This window comes from Amblyomma mixtum, chromosome 3, assembly GCF_055824585.1.
Source record: "Amblyomma mixtum isolate Tamu chromosome 3, ASM5582458v1, whole genome shotgun sequence".
Taxonomy (NCBI): domain Eukaryota; kingdom Metazoa; phylum Arthropoda; class Arachnida; order Ixodida; family Ixodidae; genus Amblyomma; species Amblyomma mixtum.
The window spans coordinates 239,350,468-239,370,225 of NC_143014.1; the positions used below are offsets into that span (position 1 = coordinate 239,350,468).

Genomic DNA, 19,758 nt, shown 5'->3' on the forward strand with positions numbered 1-19,758 from the left:
CTAGAAATTCTACTAACGACTTTTAAAATACCTCAGTACCACCGAAATGTTCTCCACTAGCTTTGAATAACAGAGACCATTCATTGACGCTTTCACATCTACTTAGTCCTCTTTATCTGACAATTTCTTAAAATAGATGTCAACCATGACGCCGGCTTTTTCGGTGCCACTGAAAGAACCGTTCTTAAATGGGAAGGATACATAATATACATACATACGAATACATGTATACATAAGACGCAGAGCCTATACTTAATAAGCGTATACGTAATACGCGTATACGTAATAAGCAGAGCGTAGAACAGAGAGGAACGGCTGATGGCGAACAATAAACGCGCCTTGCCCGCAATGCAGCAGTCCCAAAGAGGCTTTTTACTAACAAACTATCTTTCAGACAATGCATATCGCTTTAGTTGTATTTCTGCATAATATTGCGGTCAACAAAAATTAGTAGTAAACATCTCACAGACATGAAAGTATGGATGGTACTACGCCACCGGCATGATTTGTCGGCTGCATGTGAAGTTGTGCAACTAATGGCAGTGCAACGGGCTTCATTTCTCGGATGTGAAAACCAATTTCGGCTGAGGTCAAATATATTACCAGGTCCTTCAGTACCTAGTATGCACTGGGTATTTTAGGGAATCTGATAACTAATTTTTAAAAATAGGCATTTTGAGTCATGAAGGCGGCTTCTGCGGCACAATAATACCACTGCCGGCCGGCAATAAAAAAAAAATGAAGGTGAAAAGGCTAAACGGTAGTAATGCAAGGCAGTTCGGTGCAGGCCTGACATCATTTGACGACTCCGGCATTGGCTTCGGACGAGCACCCTTGGAGCGTTTACGCTGTCTGTATGGCGCGGCGCTGCAGTGGGCAAGCTTTGGAATTAATATCGTTGTCTCAGCGATCAGAAGCCGCATTAGAGGTGTCTGCGGGATACGTGCAAGACTCTCTCATGTCTAGTGAAGCAGCGCAACGGCACAGGGCCAAAGGGAAGAAAGGCACGAACACAGCGCTGTGTTCGTCCCTTTCTTCCCTTTGGCACTCTGCCGTTGCGCTGCTTCACTAGATATGTCAAACCAACTCGCCCACCTGTTCATGTTGTACTCTCTCATGTGTCCTGGCCGTAAGGAACCATAACAGTGAACAACTCCAGATTTCTAGAGGTGGTGGTGCAAGATGCCCCCATAATATGAGCTGCGAGTCGGCGCAGGCAGAGGCCCCTGCACAGTCGCAAGACGCGTACCCCCAGGGACTCCGGAAGTAGGGGAGGGAGGGGAAGGGCGGTCGCCCCCCAACTTTTTTCCAGGGGGCAAAAAGCGCTGCCCCCCCCCCCCCCTTCTAGATCTTTCCAGATAGCTGATGCGGTTTGCCCGATCGGTGGTGCTCGCCGCTTCGTTCTAAGCACATAGACGTACCAAACGTAGACTTATACCGGCTGTTACATGGGGCTCGCCTGCTACATCGCACAGCTGTCACACGCTAGCCCCCAAGGGTAGCGTAGACCTGGCGGTCCGGTGTCCCGCGGAGAGCATTGGCAGGTTTCGCCCAAGGACGATGGAATCGTCTAACAAGAACAAGGTTTAATACTGCATCTCGTACGAACGGGAGAAAAAAGCTGGCCCCAGAGAGAAATCTGACACGCCCACACAGCAGGTGTCTCGACGGCGACATAGCGGCGGGAGCATTCTTCAGAGGGAAAGCAGGAAGATTCCGAAGACGCGCACGTGTCGAACCAGCGGTCATGTTCATGGCAAGCGTCGCTGACTCAGACCCGTCGGCGCCATGATCCGGATCCATCCGGCCCGGGGCGAACACTCTCTCCCCGAGCTCTCACAAGCGTTTGGACACACGCACGCACGCGACGACACGAGGTAAGTGGATCTGTCTGGACACGATTCCCGAGACGGCTCTGGGCGGCAGTTGGCCATGCGAATTGTGCGTTGCTCGGAATGATACTATGCGTCCATGCAGCCGCGTTGATCTCGCAGGGCGGTGGCGAAACGTAACGCGGTCTACTTGCAGGTCTCTCATCCCTTGAGTGTCTTTTTTAATAACTGCTGATTTACAACGTCGTTGCCTCGGAAGATATCTAGGTGTCAAAAGAAGATCAACAACTTGATCGTGCCTGGGATGAAACGTTTTGGCCATGGAAGCGAGGTTGTAGAACATATATTTCGTCACATTTTTATGTGTTTCTAATGCCCCTTTGTATTTATATTTTGGCTGGCAGCGGGAAGCACCTCTCATGAAAGTCAACCAGGTGAACGTGCGATAGGAGCAGCAAATATTGACGGTACGTTTTTGCAATGTTTTATTTCCACCGTGCTCTTCATGTGCCTTTCATGAACATTTTCGCGTGTCTTGCATGTTTTGCATATATTGATATATTTCTTTTTTTTTGCAAGAATAGGTAATCAGAAAAGGATTCATACAGTGTTAATCGCCTAATAATCCGTTTTGTCTCACTTATTACACCGATCCCAGCAACCGTAGCACAAGGTGGAGAGCCCCTCTTGGCAACAGACTGTGCTCTGATGGAAATCGCAAGCCATGATGACACGCCCCCGGATGTTCGATCACTGCCGCCAAAGAGCTACGAATTTCCAAAGAACCAGATCGGAAGGTCCTGTATATATGCATGGTTTGAGAAATTCGCGTGGCTGTCGTACGACTACGAATGCGACGTCGTGGTTTGCAATTTGTGTCAAATAGCTTTCAAGGAAAGAGGAGAAAACGTTACAGCATTCAAACTGTGTTTCATTCAGAACGGGTTCAGTAATTGAAAGGAGGCTGTTTAAAAATTTCAGTGTTATGAGAAGAGCCCATTTCACTGCGTTTCCGCAAGCCGCCAACTGTCTAAAGAAAAACTTCAGGGAGGCACTTTGTTGACCTAAAATGCGGTGAGGCGAAAGCCTTAAGCGCGGTGTTGCTCCTTGCATCCCTGATGTGTTGTTAAGATGTTAAGCTTCGCCTCTAAGAGTGAAACGCGACAGCGTCTTGCAACGCTGCAAGGGAGTCCACAGAACGCCATCGCCCGTTCGGTTGTACCCCTTGCTCGTCGGTAAATAGTTTTTTGAGGAAAGGAAATGTATCTGTCTCGCATATCTCGGAGGACACCTGAACCTCGCCCTAACGGGAAGGGAGGAAGATGTGAGTGAACGAAGACACCGTATTCACTAGACGTGCCTTTGTTCATTCTAAACCATCGAGCTTGCATGGCGGAGTGGTTAGCATGCTCGTCTCGCACTCCGGAGACCGGGGTTCGATTCCTGAACTAGAGCAATTTCCTATTCGGTTTTATTTATTTATGTGGCCTGATTAGAAAGGTTAATTGGGGCTAACTGTGTGATTAAGCAATTAACTAAACTCATTCCCACTTACTTGGAGCATCACTATAGAATCCCTTGAATTGGTTGCATGGTTACTAGCGAAAGTACAATTGGCCTCGTTTGAAATTCGCGCACTCTGACGTCGCGACCATTTCGACCAATTTAAAAGTGTGACATTTCTGTCGACAACTCCTGCTTACAACGATGAGGCATTAAAGGCTCCCGCCTTAAACGGAATCCGTGTAGTGCAGCTATTATCGCAGCAAAGCAGCAGACAGCCGGAGGAAGTCAGGCAGGCACAGCGTGCAATAGTGAGCTCGGTGCGTTACCTATACCGCACAGGTCAAGCTTTACAAGGGCAAACAAGGAACGTAGGCAACCTCCTTGATCTGCTAGATGAACGATCGCAAGACGTGTGCCTGGTTTGAAGAAATGGCTGGAGAAGCGAGATAGGTCGCTGAGCAGTGACATACAGAACGAGCTTGTAGAAATTATGGTGCACAGCGTTCAGCGAGGCATCATCAATGACATCAGATGCAGTCCGTTTTATGGAATCAGTGCTGACGGTACCACCGACGTAACAGGCAATGAGCAGTTTCCATTTTGTACGCGTTGCGTAGACGATATAACACTGGAAGTTCGTGAGGCATTTCTTGGCATGTACAAAGCACCAGACAGCAGAGCCGAGACGCTTATAAAGCCTTGAGGGACATGATTTTGCGACTGGGCCTGGACTTTCAGAACATAAGGGGGCACTGTTTTGACGGGGCCGCGAACATAGCAGGCAGATTTATTGGCGTGCAGAAAAGGATTATGGAATTTGAACCACGGTCTATATTTGTGCACTGCAGTAAACACTGCCTAGACTTGGCACTCCAGGACGTCGCAAGGAACTGCGATGTCATCGGCGACGCTCTCAACGTTGTAAAGGATGTTTCCAATGCAATACTCGAATCGAAGAACAGGAAGACTATTTATACGAGCGTTGTACTTCCCCCGGGTAACGATGCCGGTGAGAAAGATCGTTCTAGGCAGACCACCCTACTGCTACCACTGTGTCCAACGAGGTGGACAGTAAAAGTGTAATCAATCAAAAGGTTCGTTGAAAACTATGAAAGGGTGCAGGCAACTTTGCAGGAACTGGTGCTAGCTCAAAGCTCTCTCAGCGGCACTGGCAACACAGCCTTAAAAGGATATGAAAAAGTCTTAAAGTAGTTCGAAACTTTATTGAGGCACCACACTTTCTATAGCTCTGTTTGGCCCATGCGAGGAATCAGCGAGGATGCTTCAAAGCCCAGTTTACCGCGCGGCAGGAGCAAGAGAAGACGCAGAGGCTCTTTGTGAGCGCTTGTTAGGGCTGCGGTCTGACGCCTCATTGGACGTCCTCTGGCAGCGGACGAACTCAAGAGCAATAGAGTTAGGTCTAAAGGAACCTCCAGCGCCCAGAGTTTCGCAGCCGCCCAGGAGGCTTCAATTCACAGACATATCTGAGGAGCTTGCAGCGCTTGTCGGCAAGTCATTGCAGAGAAATTTTTTTGCCGCTATTGATCGTATTACCACTGAGGTCCGACGGCGATGGAGCGCATTTTGACTGACGCTGGTGAAGGTCGAAACTTCGCGTCAAACGACCTAAATGAGCTATTAGGAGCACACGATTCAGATTTTGACATCAGCAGGCTTTCAGCGCAACTCGTGCTTCTCCCAACGCTCCTGCGTGACGAGGGTTCGGTTGCAAGTGGACGCATTTTACAGATTCTGCAGGGGAAATCTGAAGACATGCGTAATATGTTGGACCAGGCTGTCCGGTAACTGCAACTCGTGTTTTCTGTGCCTGCGTCAGCTGCTTCAGGAGAGCGATCTTTCAGTGCTCTGAGGAGAGTAAAAACATTTCTGCACAGTCGAATGACACAGAGGAGGCTAACACACCTTCTCCTCCTCCACATGCACAACAAGAGAGTTGCGGACCTGCATTTGGATGCCGTTATGAAAGAGTTCGTATCTGGAACGGCAGAACGAACAGCAACCTTCGGCCTCCTATGAAAACCTATCCTGTCCAACGTCCTCTTGTCATGCTAGCCTTGAAGCTCGTCAGTCTGCGATACTATAGCTTTGGACATAATGCCTACTTTTATGTCTACCAGCATGAATATATCTATTCGCATTTGCTTCAATGCGAGCGCGAATTCAGAAATATTAAAAATGTTTCTTTCGCAGCTTTCGAATCCGTTTACTCACGCGTGGTCTGGGCATGTTTCAGTAATTATGAAATTTCCGATCGTTTTTAAAGTATATATTCCAATTTAGAATAAGCGAGGATGCAATATGTAAGACTGAAACGGCTACAATGAAACAAAACATTAATAATTAATAAGAATAAGAAGTTTGCAGGAGTGGATGCAGCTAGCACAGGAACGGGTTAATTGGAAGAATATGGGAGCGGCATTTGCCCTGCAGTGGGTCTAGTCCGGCTGATTATGATGATGATGATGATGATGATTAAGCAAACACAGTACTTGCCCCCCCCCCCCCCCCCTCCCAACAACGTTCTGGAGTGCGTGCGTACTCTCTTTGCGAAAAGTAACGGGCAACAGGGTTTTACTTCTCAATCGTATCACGGTGCATTTACTGCACCTCTAAAGGAGTTCAAACGTGAGGAGAATTGAAAGTTTAAGAGCTGATTGAAAGCTTAAGAGCTGCCAAAAGTGCCTTTCCTATGCGGCTAAGAAACAAACCACTATTGCCCGGCTACTTTTGGCAAAGACGGTACGTATCGTGTCCATGTAGCGACCTTTGACTACCTTGTGTGCGGAACAATCTAAAGAAGAAATAAGTTCCTTGGTAGCGACGTGTCGATCAACACCCGACACGAAATACCGCTGAAGGTCCGAACCAGGTGCTAGATAAGCTTGAATAGTCATGGTTGTCAAAGGAGGGGCAGGAAAAGTCTTCAGTTCGCAGAGGTGGTCGACGTCGGAGAACGAGTGCACCCAAATGGTCACGGTGTTGGTGGTGCAGTGAATTGCGAAGCCTTGAAATCTATTTGTTCAAAGGGATTTGACAAAGGTCGGTTGAAGCAGACAGTGTGAAAAAGTTTACACACCGAAGCATACACGTGGCATAACCACCACCTTTTATAGCGGCGATACTCTAGGCGGACACAAAAGGCGGTTTCTCTTCTAAGCGGTTCCTTGGAAGGATGTTTCAAACTGGCCTGTCATTTCGGCAGCACATTTGGCAGGAGACGTGGTGCCTGGGGGACGAAGGCGCTGCATCGTAGCCCTAGTTTGTTGCAGCTGCGGAGGGACGGGGCCACCCCTAACCTCGGTGAACGTCGCCGACTACGGGTAAGGGTAGTCAGCCATCTGATGGCGGCTAACCACTGCACGCACGAAAGCTGCAGCGATGCGTTTGCGGACAATCGCTGGCCCAGTGGTCAAAATTTACGAAGCGCACTGGAAACACGTCCGGATCCAGGCTGCACTTAAATCTTGCTTTACACACTTAGTTGAAATTAGGGATTTGTAGCAGGTCGCTACAAATACTTTCAAAATGGGGATGACCCTCGCTCAAAAGATTTCGCCTACATCGTGCTGAAATACATGCGCTTTCGAAACCCATGTAGAGAAAGCCCCCCGCCAGTGTGCGTAACTATTCGAAATAGTGAAATTTTGTGAAGCCAAAGAGCCGAAGGTAATCGCGTTTTCGAAATTCTAAAATCTTATATGGCTGTTGCTAACAACAGGCTATAAATTTCTAATTACAACCAGGTGTGCAACTTTAATAGTTAAACAGTGAGTTATCAGAAATTGATCAGCAGTCGGAAAGTCTATTTTTAAAAATTAGTGATCAGCTTTCATGAATCGCATCGTAGATGTTCGCATTTCATGTCGATGGTAGAAAATTCATGTTAGCTAACTTTCACTCCCACGCTACGGGATTGTAGGTGAAATTTGGTGCTGTATGCTTCGACACCGCAGCTGTAGACCAGGGGCCAGTTCTATATCGAGGTGTCGTCAAAAAGGTAGAGACTAGCCAGCAACACATGTCCTGTATTTTACTAAGGGAAGAAGAAAAGAACGGTGTCTGAAGCGGCGCGGCAGATTTTATGCGCAGCTGCTTTCCTCCACCCGCATGCCCTTATTTTCCTTTTCCGTCTCCGTTTTGTTGCTTAGAACTTTCGCTCTTACAATTGATATGAGTGGCTGAGCAGGAGGGCAGCAATTAGAATCCCAGAATTGTTCGCAAATCTTGGAGTGCTCGTAATTCTAATGAGTGATTCATCTCTCTACTCATAAAATGATGTAAGCAGAGATTTTTCATGGAGCGAATGTTAGAGCTTACTTTTATGCAGCAGCGAGACAGCTTAACAGAAACCAGGTTTCCTGACGATGGATTGTTAGCAGGGCTCGAAAATAGTTCTATTTATTGTAAATTAATTCTTAATTGAAATAATAAATTAAAATGCGCGGAAACTCCTGTTGCACAGCCATTCTTTCTTCTTCACGACATGCCAGGAAGTCGTTGTATAGACCTCCTTCACCCCGCGACGTCACGAAGATGCGGTGGCGCTGGCGTCAGTAGCGGCTTTCGCACGGTAGGCAAAACAGCTTCAGCCTGCCCGTGCTTACCGCAGCTGCCGCAGCTACCGGCGGTTGCATCATGCCTACGCACTGCAGCAGCAGCATGTACTGACCAGCTGCGTCACTGTTGGATACGCGTAGTAGCATAAAACGGAAAATTAAATTAGCCTTAATAGGTTTTTCGCAAATAAATACCGCATTAGGAAGTGGGCCGCGGTAGTAAAGCGCGAAGTCTGTGTGTCGACCGGTGCTGCCAGTCAATGTACTTCAGAGCATCGAAGTTGCTGCTCTTATTTACCAGTACATAAACATAGTTCGCTTCAAACGGCGGAAGGAAAAAAAAAAGCAATGTGGCTCCGCATGTATTTACCACCCTAAGCCGGTGCGCACCGGCGCCGGCAGGTTCGGTCGCCACCAAGATATGCGTACTTTTGTTGATAGCACAGCATGTTTTAACGTGTGCAGAAGCTATACGAACGTACGATGGCGCGTTTTATGCCATTTAATCTATATTTGGAGCTATTTCTTAATATGACAGATAATTATTTGATTCGAGTAGAAAGAAGTTTGGTAAGTTGTGGCAATCTTGCACGGCCACGTTGGCATGCTTCGAACAGCGTACTTTGTGTGCTGAAAGCCACATGCTTTTTCACTGCATCACGCATGTCCTCTAAGCTGTTTCATGAGGTAGTACATGGTGGCGAAGCTTGTTCGGAAAGAAGCAGCCGCAGGCGGAATACTAACAGAGGCACGTAGCGAGATTGATAAGGGATGAGGCAATGAAAAGGGAGGTAAGGAGGCCCTTTCATCATGAGACAATGAAAAGTGTTTTCTTTATTGATGCATGCGATATGTAGCCGAATTTGATGCGAATATGAAATTGCTATGCTAATGTCAGTAATGCGTTTTATTTTCAGCTAAACCTGATACAGTTCTTGTGTAATTATTATTAACACCATCGTCAAGTCACCCCGGTTCTTGAATAATTACTTTGAAAGTGCAGAATTTTTTTTATGCCAGCGTGTTCCCAAAGCCATGATCTCTATTATGGAGCTATTATTTATTTTTAGATTCTCAGTGCTTAGGCATGCATAGTCACAATATAGCCTTTCCTGCAAAAATAACTAGCATACTGCTACTACACCTGCAGGGAAAAATCGAGAGATTTATTACACTTCTCAACGGCTCAGGAATCACTCGTGGCATATAGACTCATTTTTCCCAATCGTTACAAATGTACCTAGGCGTGACAGATGCCAATCGCACAAAAAGTGAAAGAGCAGAAAACAAATCTTTAAGTTTATTCTCTCGCCTTTAGCTTCTTCGCTTTCGCTTTGGTCAAAGCAATGCAACACTGAAATCAACGAAACCTCTGATCTCTCTTCTTCGTAGTGGTACTTGGAAGGTGGTGCTCCGTCCTAGGAAACCCGCGGAATTCGCGATAAGCCAGGAGCACCAGAAGCAATATTACCTTACTATTTTCGACGACCAGACATCTAAAAACGTAATCGTATGAATTTCTACTGAATATTTGCTATAATTTTTCGTCACGAAACAGAAGACCCTAGGGCTAGGAAAGAAAATAATTTCAAGAATAAAAACTTTTCAAGAAATCGACCAGTTTATCAAGGGGAGAAGTCGGCTTGTCTGGTGTGAGATCTGGCGGATAAAAACAGCGCTTACACGAGTCAGAGGAGATCGGGGACACGATCGACGCTGTCCCCACTTTTCGCGCTGTCAACGTCTGTCCATAGATGGTAAGCGCATGTTTGCTCGGCCGAAACAACGCCAGTGCTTCCCCTCACTACTGTCCCGAATTAAAATCATTCCGGCTAGTGCACTATGTAAAAAAAAAAAAAATACGCCGTACGTGGTCAACGCAAGCACGTGTTCTTCGAAAAATTACTAATATGAAAGCATCAACAACTGCTGCTGTGATTCACAGAAAGTGAAAACGCTCCTGCAAATCTTGAAAACCCGCGCTGACCACCTCAGCGCGACACCACTCCCTGGACTCTTGCCTACAGCGAGCCCGCATGCGACTGCAGCGCCACTCTGTTTGTTTGCGAACATAAAGGCGGTCAATAGGAGTCACAAAAGACCCACTTGATTTCGAATGCAAGTTTAATCGGTTCGGTTAATGTTTGAAAGATGCATTTGCTTACTGCCAATAAAAAGTTCTCGAAACAAAACCCCAAAGTACCACCTTCACCCAACATGCTTATCCGGGTGCCGTAGTGAGTGTCCACAGCGGCCAGGAGGTTGGCCTCGCCAGGCTGCGTAGATGAAAGAAGAGCATATATCAAGAAAATAGAATAAAATTTGTTTTCCTTAAAGCATAATTATTCCGGGCTTTCTTACAAATGCCATAACTATTAATAGCCCTGATATCCGTTGATGAATCTCAGAACAAAGATTCGACTCTAAACTCACCGGCGGGGACCAAACGGGGCAACACTGGCTGGACAAACAAATATAAACTGAACTCCGAAATCCATCAAGATAAAACACGGTGGCGGCAAACAAACTGCACTCGAAAGGATCTCATAAATTCAAAATCAACAATTTCTCTTGTCATGTCGCATTTCGGAGCCAAGTAACATCTAACAGCCCATCTCGATTCTAGTTTCAATTCTATGGCAATAAAACAAACCAAATTATAAATAAATACTCCGTTATGTGTTCCTCAAATTTTCATTTCAAGTAGGCTCCAGACGTACAGTGTAAACTCCAATGAAGCCTGGCAAAAGAACTTGGCATATTTGGCCTCGCATACTGGGTTAAAAGAAATACGAAATGGAATCTACAAATTGCATTGCACTCCTTGCCTACGGCGCAGTATGCTGATCCCTGTGGGAGCAGTATAACAAACGGGCTGAGGGCGTATTTTGTTTTACCAGCGAGCCCCCTCATACCGACATGCCTCCGCCGCACAAACCACCACATTGGCTTTACAACCCTGTGCGGGCTTCAAGGCGTTTTCTACAGTGTTTCCTTCCTTAATTCCTGCCACTCTAAGATCAAGGTCGCTTTCATGAGCGACGTCAAGGCGCCTGTGAAATGCCACTCACGCAGGTCGACGGGGAAAAGCAGCCGAGATCCCTGTACAAGGATGAGCCTGCTGAGTCCAACTCGGCCACCTCGCCAGTGCACATCCGGCGCCTTGGTTGCGGCGGTTGTGACTGCGCTGGCGATTCTTCCTCCAGGTGATGTATTCCGAGCGATCACCTCGGCGCAGATGGGCATTTGTGGAACAGAAGAACGACGTTTCGCTGCACGTACGCCAGTCCGCAGAGACTGGGGCGTTGACTGCACAAGAGATAGGGAGGTGACATCTACTGCAGCGCTTGCGAATCAAAAACAATATGTACACAACAAAAAACCAACGTGCCAAAGGGGGAACATTAGTTACATGTACAGTAAATAAAATTACGAGGGAGCATTACCCTGATTATGAGATGAGAATGCGTCAGAATTAGGACTTTTCCTTTGCTTGAGTGGGGAGGTTGCGGATTAGTGCATTAACCAGCGAATGACGATCGGCATGAGATTAGTGTCAGTCTATCTTCCACGGTAGCCACCCGCCGGGTTTTTCCCGCTCAACCAATATCAGCTCCAGCAATTTCTCCGCCTGTGTTAGACACTCCTCCGAACCCGGAAGCTACCATCTGTGCTCTCCCTCATCCTCACCCCTACAAGCGAAAACGGGGTGCGACCTGCCAGCCGTGGCAGGTGGTTGGTGAGTGACAGATGTAACAACACTACGTCGGCGGACGCCGGACACTTTTTCTTCACGGTTGGGCTTGTAATGAGAACGAATTAAAAAAAAATGAAATGAAATTGTCATCCAGTCCTTGGGAAGAATTCTTGGTAGAGGGTGCCCTATATTATAACAATGAAGCGACTTTGATAAAAATAACCAGCCAATTCAACAATGTTCTTGGGTGTGCTACAGGGTAGAAGAGAAGCTCATATACAATGTAATTTTCCTGGGGTAGATAAAACTAATGACTCAGTGTTTACGCACACAACATGTGAAAAAAAATGCCGCTCCCGGACGGACACCAAGCACAATGGGTTAGCCTTCTCCAATCGATCTTTAAAACCATAAATCGTCATCATAATCGTCATCATCACCCCCTCTGCAGGAGAAACGCTTCTCTTGAATGCCTTCACGTAACACTGCACTCTGCCAGTTGCAGACAGTTTATCACCACAGACTTCCTAATCTCATCCGCCCACCTTACTCTCTGACGCCGCTTATGCCCTATAGGTTGGCACCGGTGAGATTCAGCTGTTATATACGCACTTTGCTCTTGGGGGCAGTGCTAAACTGCTATTCATCACCTCCGAGTGTCTACTAAATGCACTGCACCGTACAATTATTATTTTAGTTATATCACTCCCGTGGGCCAAATCTGCGTTCACATATACCGTAAAGGATGTGCATTATGTGAATACATCCAATACTTTGGTGCATATCGTAAACTTGGGGTCATTCCAGAGACTACTGAATATTTTACTTTAGATTTCACTGTAATAGTATTTAGACCCACCGTTCTGCTTTGCCTGCCTAGATCCTCGACCATCCTTCGCTGTTCGGCTCCTGACTTGCTTAACAAGGCAATGTCTTCAGTCAATCAGAGGCTGCTGAGGTATTGTTCTCTAGCTTTCATCCCTAATTCTTCCCAGTCAAGTTCTCTGATTGCCTGCAGTGAACACGCGGTGAATGGTGCTGGAGAAATCGCGTCTGCTTGTCTGACACAATTCTTTATCGGCATTTTATCGTTCTCCCTGTGAACAACGAAGGTAGCTCAGCAACCGCTATAGATAATTTTCCGAACCTTTACATATATGCCTCTTCTACAATCTGGCTACATCGTGGTTACGCGATGCCTTCATAAGTGATGCAGGATTGCCAGAATAAAAAATAAAAAATACTACGCGAAAATCAGCATTGCAGCACATAGTGAGATGGAGTTAAGAAATAACGCAATATGCCTGAGCATTCCTCAGAGATCGCTCTCTTTTTACGCTTAACAACTAATAAATGTTCGCAGAACGTTCATTTGTTCTTCCCTGATCGGTAATAAATCTCCGCATGTGATTTAAGTTAACATCGTCTTTCCACCGGCACATAATCTGCTCAAGAACCCATCGGCTCCCGATCTGAAGGTTGTCCGCTATTCGTGGGGTCATCTCAGCGATTCCGTCTACCTGATTTCGAATCTCAACAAAACTGTTTGCTCTCCCCCTGATTGGTGCTTCTCGGTGTCCTCTTGGCCGCTTCGTCGTTCAGTTAATTGATGAAACGCACATGCTCTGCCTATTGTTCCTGTCTCTTTACACGTTAATCACACTTCGCAGGATCTTTTCAGTTGTGCCTGACGTGGACCAAAAGTGGCACGTCTACCGTAGCGTACCAGATCGTCGCTAACGTGTGCTCCATGAGGCTGCGAGTAGAAAGGTTAGTCTTTAGAAATGACCGGCACACGCACTTCTGTAAATCTAGAGCAAGAGAACCGAGCACAGTACTCCTTCAGTAGACCTGAGAACATCACGGGACCTCTCTCGCGCAGACTAAAGTGAAGCGATTTGATGAGCGCACTTTGAGAACATGCACGAGTAAATAGATCTTCCTGCACACAGTCGTGCACGATCAAGTCCGTTGATCTCAACATTCCGATCCTGTCCCTGAAATTTAAAGCTGGAAACGAAAGTGAACAACGCACACTGACGGCTCTGCGTGCCCCCGCGAGCCTGGGCAATTTTGGTAGGTTTTCGTTTGGTGTTACGGGTTTTAACTTCACACAGCGAATAAGGTGATGCGGACGCCGTAGCAGAGGGCTCTGGTTAATTTCGACCACCTGGGGTTCCTTAACGTGCACTGACATCGCGCAGTAGACGACTGTCTAGCATTTCGCCTCCAGTGATTTTGTTTTGTGATATCAGGGTGTCTGCTGCTACCTCTTAGCCGCGAGCTTGCATGGGATCAGCGACGGATTGATCGTCCGAGGCCCTTGTTATCACCGCTTGAGAGGAACAGTGAATCGGGAGCTCGCCATTGAAACGTCGCCGTTCAGCCTTCTTCACGAAAGGCTGCAGGTTGTTATCGTGCCGGAAATATAAGCTACGAGATCTATTTCGTCGCTTTCTTTGCAGACCCGTTTCGTTCGGTTGTGTCTAAAGTTGAACGTCTGAGGAGTATTAATGGCTTTTTTAGGCTGCTCTGCTTATTTCTGCATGGCGGACGTTCCCGCTCGAAAAACCCAGGTGTCACTAAATGCCGCTAGCGTTAACACAACTGACTGAAGAATGCGTTCTGTCGAGGTTTCTACCGTGAACTGAGCCTATTGTCAGAAGAAAGGCTAAAGCTACAAAGGAAACGCCTGCAGATACGAATCACGAAGAATATTTAAAAGGATGTGCAGAAATTTTTTCTTTTTGTCGATACAAAGCCTGAAAATCTGAAACCGGAAAACTTTAAACGTGGTCAGGTTTCGTTTGCTTTTCAAGTGCAATCAGTGGGAAACATGATGCGTCTGTACTTCCAATTTATGCCAATGTGCAGTCTTAAGCTAATTCTCCACAATGTGAAAAAAAAAAGGATTTCTCGATGCTGGTGTCTTCAAGAAGCTCACCCGAGAAGGCGTCGAGATCGAAGGACATGGGTGCTCGCTGGCTGAACGGCTGACGGTTGTGCAATGCTGGGCCGTCTTCGGTGCATGCAACCTCGGTGGCCACTGATCTGGAGCGAGATGGCAGCGGCCGTCGTCCCCTCCTCGCTCTTCGAGTTCGCAGCGTCCCCGTTGGAGAGTGGCGATGAGACCCTGGCAGCGCTGAGAGCCCGGTGGCCGCCCAGGTGACCGCATGGCACAGCCCGCCACATCACACCACGCCGCCAAGCTGCAGTCAGGAACCTCGGAGGTGCAGTCGATGTTGCGAGAGGAAGGTCAGCCGGAGTGGCAGAAGCACAGTGTGTGACTACTGCTCTCTCAAGAAGGAACGCTGAGTGTAGTGTCTACGTTCGAATCGAACGTTAGAGGATGGAGGCAGAGCGCGTGCGCACGAGAGATTCTTCTTCTTCTCCCTCAATAAAAATGGCACATACCCACGCGGAGGGATTGGCCAAGCTACGGTGGGGATTTCCATGGCAGTATTTGTGCGGGGAAGAAGACGTGAAGTGGTGAAGTAGAATAGCGGAAAGACTGAAACTAGAAAAAATATACAATAGTGGAAATACATTATAAAAATGTATGTAATTGTTGAAAAATTTATCAAGAATAGAATTTACCAAGAAATGCGCAAAGAATAGTATAAAATAGACTTTTTGAACATTTGGCAGAATTTTATGTATATTAAATAAGGTAACCCACCAGTTGCAATATATTGATGAAGGTAGCCGCAAACACTACTTAATGAGAATCCCTTGGCGCTCGAACCGACCGTGAGAAGAACTGGTAGAGAGACAGGGAGTCATAACTTCGAAAGAGGGACCTCCAAAAATTCCTTTCTCTGAAATGCGAACCAACGAGAAGAGAGGAGAAAATTTTCTGTTGTTTCAACTTCTTTCGATCGTTGGCTCTGCCGGTCGCCGCCGCCCCTTGGGTCCGTTAGTGCGTGGCCAGTCTAGGGCCTGCGTTCAAACTAAAAGAATACAAGGAAAAGGAGAAGAAATATTTACCGCTCATGCAGGGCGTGCGTGCTCTCAACAGTGGCCTACTGACCAAACGCGAGGGAGAGAGAGAGAAAAACTTTATTATAGCAAGTGTGTTAGACCCCCTTGGGTCCCTGGACCATCGCACGGTCCCACTCTACGTCGGAACGTTCATGTGGTGTTTGGCCATGACGTCGGCACCCCGAAGCACCGCAGCAAGCTGCGATGGCGGGTCCGGAGACGAGAGCACGACCTCCCAGTCCTCCCAACTTGATAACGCGGGCTGTCCCTGCGGGGGAGGATCAGCAGGGCAGCCGAAAAGGATGTGGGAGAGTGTGGCGTGAGGGCCGCCGCACAGAGTGCATGCAGGGGATGTGCCACAGTAGAGAGATAGCAGCTGAGGGGGTGAGAGAGAGCGGGTCTGGAGGCGTCTCCAGAGGATCTGTTGGGAATGGGTAAGGGAGGGGTGTGGAGGAGGGTAAGTCCGACGGTCCAAGCGGGACTTTTTGCGTGAGCTCTGCAAAGGTGTGCGCCCGTTCTCTCGAGAAACCTGGCTCGCGGCCGTTCTGAGCCCGGCAAATCAAACCTCGGGCCAATTTATCGGCAGCCTCGTTTCCTGGATTCCCAGAGTGAGCCGGCACCCACTGGAGCTCTACCCTGCGTGGTAAGTTTTTGGAGGGGGTGTTCAACAACTCCCAAGCAGGGGCGTGAATCCTGCCTCTCGCGAAGTTGAACAGAGCCGTTTTGGAATCGCTAAAGATGTAGTTTGCATTGGAATGTGCAAGGGCTAGGGCGATGACGGTTTCCTCTGCCTCCTCAGGCGTACAGCCCGATGGAAGGCGGTGTGTGAGAGGCTGTGCTAGGGCTGGATTGTAACCAACAGCTACAGCTTCATGAGTTGTGCACGCGGCGTCTACCCAAATGGCGCCCTGGGCTGGTCCGTAATACTTGTGTAGGGCCTTAGCGCGAGCCATGCGGCGAGGGATGTGGTACTGGGGATGAACGTTCCGGGGAACGGGTTCCACAACGAGGGGGGTATGAATGTGTCGAGGAATGGCTATAAGGGATGTCTGATTAGCGGGAATGTTGATGCGAAGGGAAGCGAGGATATGCCTGCCAGTTGCGCTCGCGGCAAGTCTTGGATACTGTCTCTGGAGGTGCGCGTCTACGAATTCCTGAAAGGTGTTATGCATGCCTAGTTCAAGGAGCTTGGCTCTGCTTTCGAGGCTATTTTTTTTCGTAGGAAGCTGAGCATTTGGCCAGGCGCCACTTGTACACAGTTGAAGAATCATCCGATGTTAAGAGGTAACGGGATTATAAGCGAACACCTATCGCACACACGAGCCTGCGGAGAGGAATGGAGAAGGAGATGCCGCGCTATATTTCTGTACCGACTGCATCCATGGAAGGAAGTACGGGCATAAAAAATATCGCCACCGTCTGGAAGACATTGGAGCATAGAGAAAGAAAAAATAAGAGAGGACACTCGGTAGAAACGGGCCTCAGGAAGTACGTCACGACTACGCAAGCGTCTAGTATTCTAACCGAACGCCAGAGGACGCAAACGCGAAAATAAATGCTTTTATATTAAAGCACACAAACTTCTTGTTGCTAAAAAAATATGTTATGCTTCAACGCCACTGTTTTAACATATATATGAAGAGGCAATTTATTGATAAACGTTCCGAAGTTTTTTCGTTATTTTTTTTTTCGACCGTCGTCTGCACTGTCATTTGCACGTGATTGTGGGCGTCGGCTGGGTCGGTGTTGCTGTGCTAAAGAAGTGACTTTTCTCGTGTTGGACAGCAGGTGAGACACATTTCTTACAGAAATTATGCTTGAAAACACTGACACAAAGAGTGGGTGGGTGGCCGTGTGGGTGGTTTGTTTACAAAAGTAAGGGAGTGGTATCAGGGAAACATGGGAGCCCAGAGCCCGAATGAATACAGCATAGACTCATTGCGCGGTGCAGTTTCAGGCTAAATGGCTGCGCAGTCTTGAAACCTTGGGCTTATTACTGTGCCAAACGCGGATATAATGTTTTGCTCGTGGTGATGGACATTGCGCATTGCATGCCGTACTCCCGTATCCTTGCGCAGGCGCGGCGTGGCGCGTATTTCAAATCCTAAAAGGGCTCGTATTTGTATGTTTCGGGTATATGTTAACTGCGCCTGCGTTTAACTCCTATTTAGACTCAAAATGTACTGCGTGTATTTCTGTGGCAGCGATATTGTATTGTGGCACGATTTGCTGTTACATTGAAAACAATTTTTAGCGTAGTTATGACTTGCTATATTGTTTTAATTATTCAGAATAACACATGCATGCATTAACATCCTTCAGAACACACTACCCTTGCGTCCGGCGGCCCTTCCTGCGGCAGCTACTGCTCTGTGTCGTGGTGCTAGAAGACCGGCAGAACGCACAAGAAGCCAGGGACTAGTTTCTTCCGTATACCACGGGACAGCAGGTGCGTTGAGTTTTCTTATGCTTTGGATTTATTTACGCTTACTATTTCTGCAGTAAGAGTTAAAACAAAAATCGTTTATTCACATTTATAGCCCTAGCTTCATGTAGGAAAGCTTGGGCAAAACGGTTTCTTCATTTGAGCTTAAAGTATTGTAAATCATTACCACTACGGGTTAGTAAATATTGTAGCCATTATTTTTGAATGTTTGCAACTAAACATTGTTTTTTATTTTAGATAAGTCGTAAAAAAAACCGCAAAAAGAATATGTAAGCAGGGCTTTCAACTTGTTGCTTTGTCTGATACGTATTAATTCAATCGGCGTAGGTGTTAATTCAAGGTCCCCTCAAGAAAGCATGCTTTTTGGTCAGTGCCTGTCATGAGCTTGCTGCGGACCCCACAATTTTAATTTTATTCCTTAATGTGTGACTATATCAACGGCTTCTGGTAGATACATCTTGTGGTACCAAGTGTAAGAATATTTTTCAGGCAATTACGCTTACGATAGGTACTATCAGCGTCAATTGAAACGCGAACAAGCCAATTGAAACGCGAACAGCACAACTCGAAGATATTATTCTAGGGAGGCAAAATACACGAGCAGCTGATTTTCGCATCGAAGCCGGAAAGACCGCTCTTCGGAAATGTTAATAGCCCACGGCTGTATATCATCTCCAGCCTCTAATATGCTTGATTTTTTGTGCTCGCGTTTCAGGTGTTTTGTTCGCGTTTCATTTGACGCTGATAGTACATCATTGCCATTGCAGGATGACAGCATGTTTACAGTACACTGGAAGAGACGACCTTCTGAGAAAGCCGGCCAACGTACTGTATGCCACATACAGGGTTTGCAGTGACCATTTCAGTGCAAAAGATTTCATGAACCCTGTCCACACGAAGCTCACAAAGCTGGCCGTGCCTAGTGTCTACCGTGGCTGCCTGTCTTTTGTCATCTCTGTTAACACCCAAGCAACCACCGATACCCTTCGGACGGCCGACAGAGGTCTGTTTCGGATGTTCTGTACGTCCGCTGAACATCCGCAAACAGCCGATAGACGTCCGTCGGCCGTCCGAAAGGTGGCCAAAGGTATACGGTTCGCCCGCCGACGGACGTCGAGTTGAGTACGTCCATTGGCGGATCTTTCTCGAATATTCGCATATATGGTGCATGCGTGCTTTTTTCACTCCGCGTGATGCAATAAAACCAAAAACAATTTGATGCATAGCACGCATATCTTATTGTGGTTGATGATACATCAGCAGAGCAATGGGTTATATTCGGAAAATTTCTTAAATGTGACTCTTCAAATGTGACAAGCTTGGGACACGCATCCGTAATCTTCCCACCCACAGGATTTCTGAAATAAAAAGAACGCGGCAAACATCAGTTATGTGAAACAAATGGCACAATGCAGCAGCCCAAGTAAAAACATTGGAACCAATTAATAGAAGTGTTTAATGCTGCAAGTATAACAGACAATGCACTTTAACAAACACCTCAATAAGTATAAGGCAATAACAGCTCTCACTTTTCCACGACGTATTTGACAATGTATCTGTGCTTTATTTATTCTCATGGGCCTTAGGGCACTAACCTGCGCAGCACTGTACGCGACTGTGCACAGAAAGCCGCAAAGCTTCCGTTGAGAACCACTGCGAACTACACGTGCTTCCTATGGTCTGCTTTTCGCGCGTTGTCACTCTTGATATAGGCACAGT

General features: G+C 47.2%; 1 protein-coding gene and 1 long non-coding RNA gene across 2 annotated transcripts; one reads left to right on the plus strand and one right to left on the minus strand.

Annotated features, from left to right (window-relative positions):
• Positions 1-2,531: 2,531 nt before the first annotated feature.
• Positions 2,532-19,243, plus strand: LOC149354121 (uncharacterized). Its single transcript, XR_016289632.1, has 4 exons — positions 2,532-2,629; positions 10,991-11,121; positions 17,916-18,042; positions 18,807-19,243. It is a non-coding gene; the product is annotated as an uncharacterized LOC149354121 (long non-coding RNA).
• Positions 10,058-14,869, minus strand: LOC149354122 (uncharacterized). The gene is made up of 3 exons (XM_089577459.1): positions 14,557-14,869; positions 10,987-11,224; positions 10,058-10,191 (listed from the first exon to the last, which is right to left on the minus strand). Exons 1-3 carry the CDS (start codon positions 14,785-14,787, stop codon positions 10,124-10,126), a joined length of 537 nt encoding a protein of 178 aa, XP_089433585.1. The 5' UTR covers positions 14,788-14,869; the 3' UTR covers positions 10,058-10,123.
• Positions 19,244-19,758: the final 515 nt, after the last annotated feature.

Bases quoted from the DNA above. Each gene is read 5' to 3' on its own strand.
- LOC149354122 (XM_089577459.1), bottom strand. From the start codon at position 14,787: ATGCGGTCACCTGGGCGGCCACCGGGCTCTCAGCGCTGCCAGGGTCTC. The intron at 11,225-14,556 runs GTGAGCTTCTTG...TCTCTTGTGCAG, and splicing joins CGATCTCGACGCCTTCTCGG to TCAACGCCCCAGTCTCTGCG. The intron at 10,192-10,986 runs GTGAGTGGCATT...TCATCTACGCAG, and splicing joins GCTTTTCCCCGTCGACCTGC to CCTGGCGAGGCCAACCTCCT.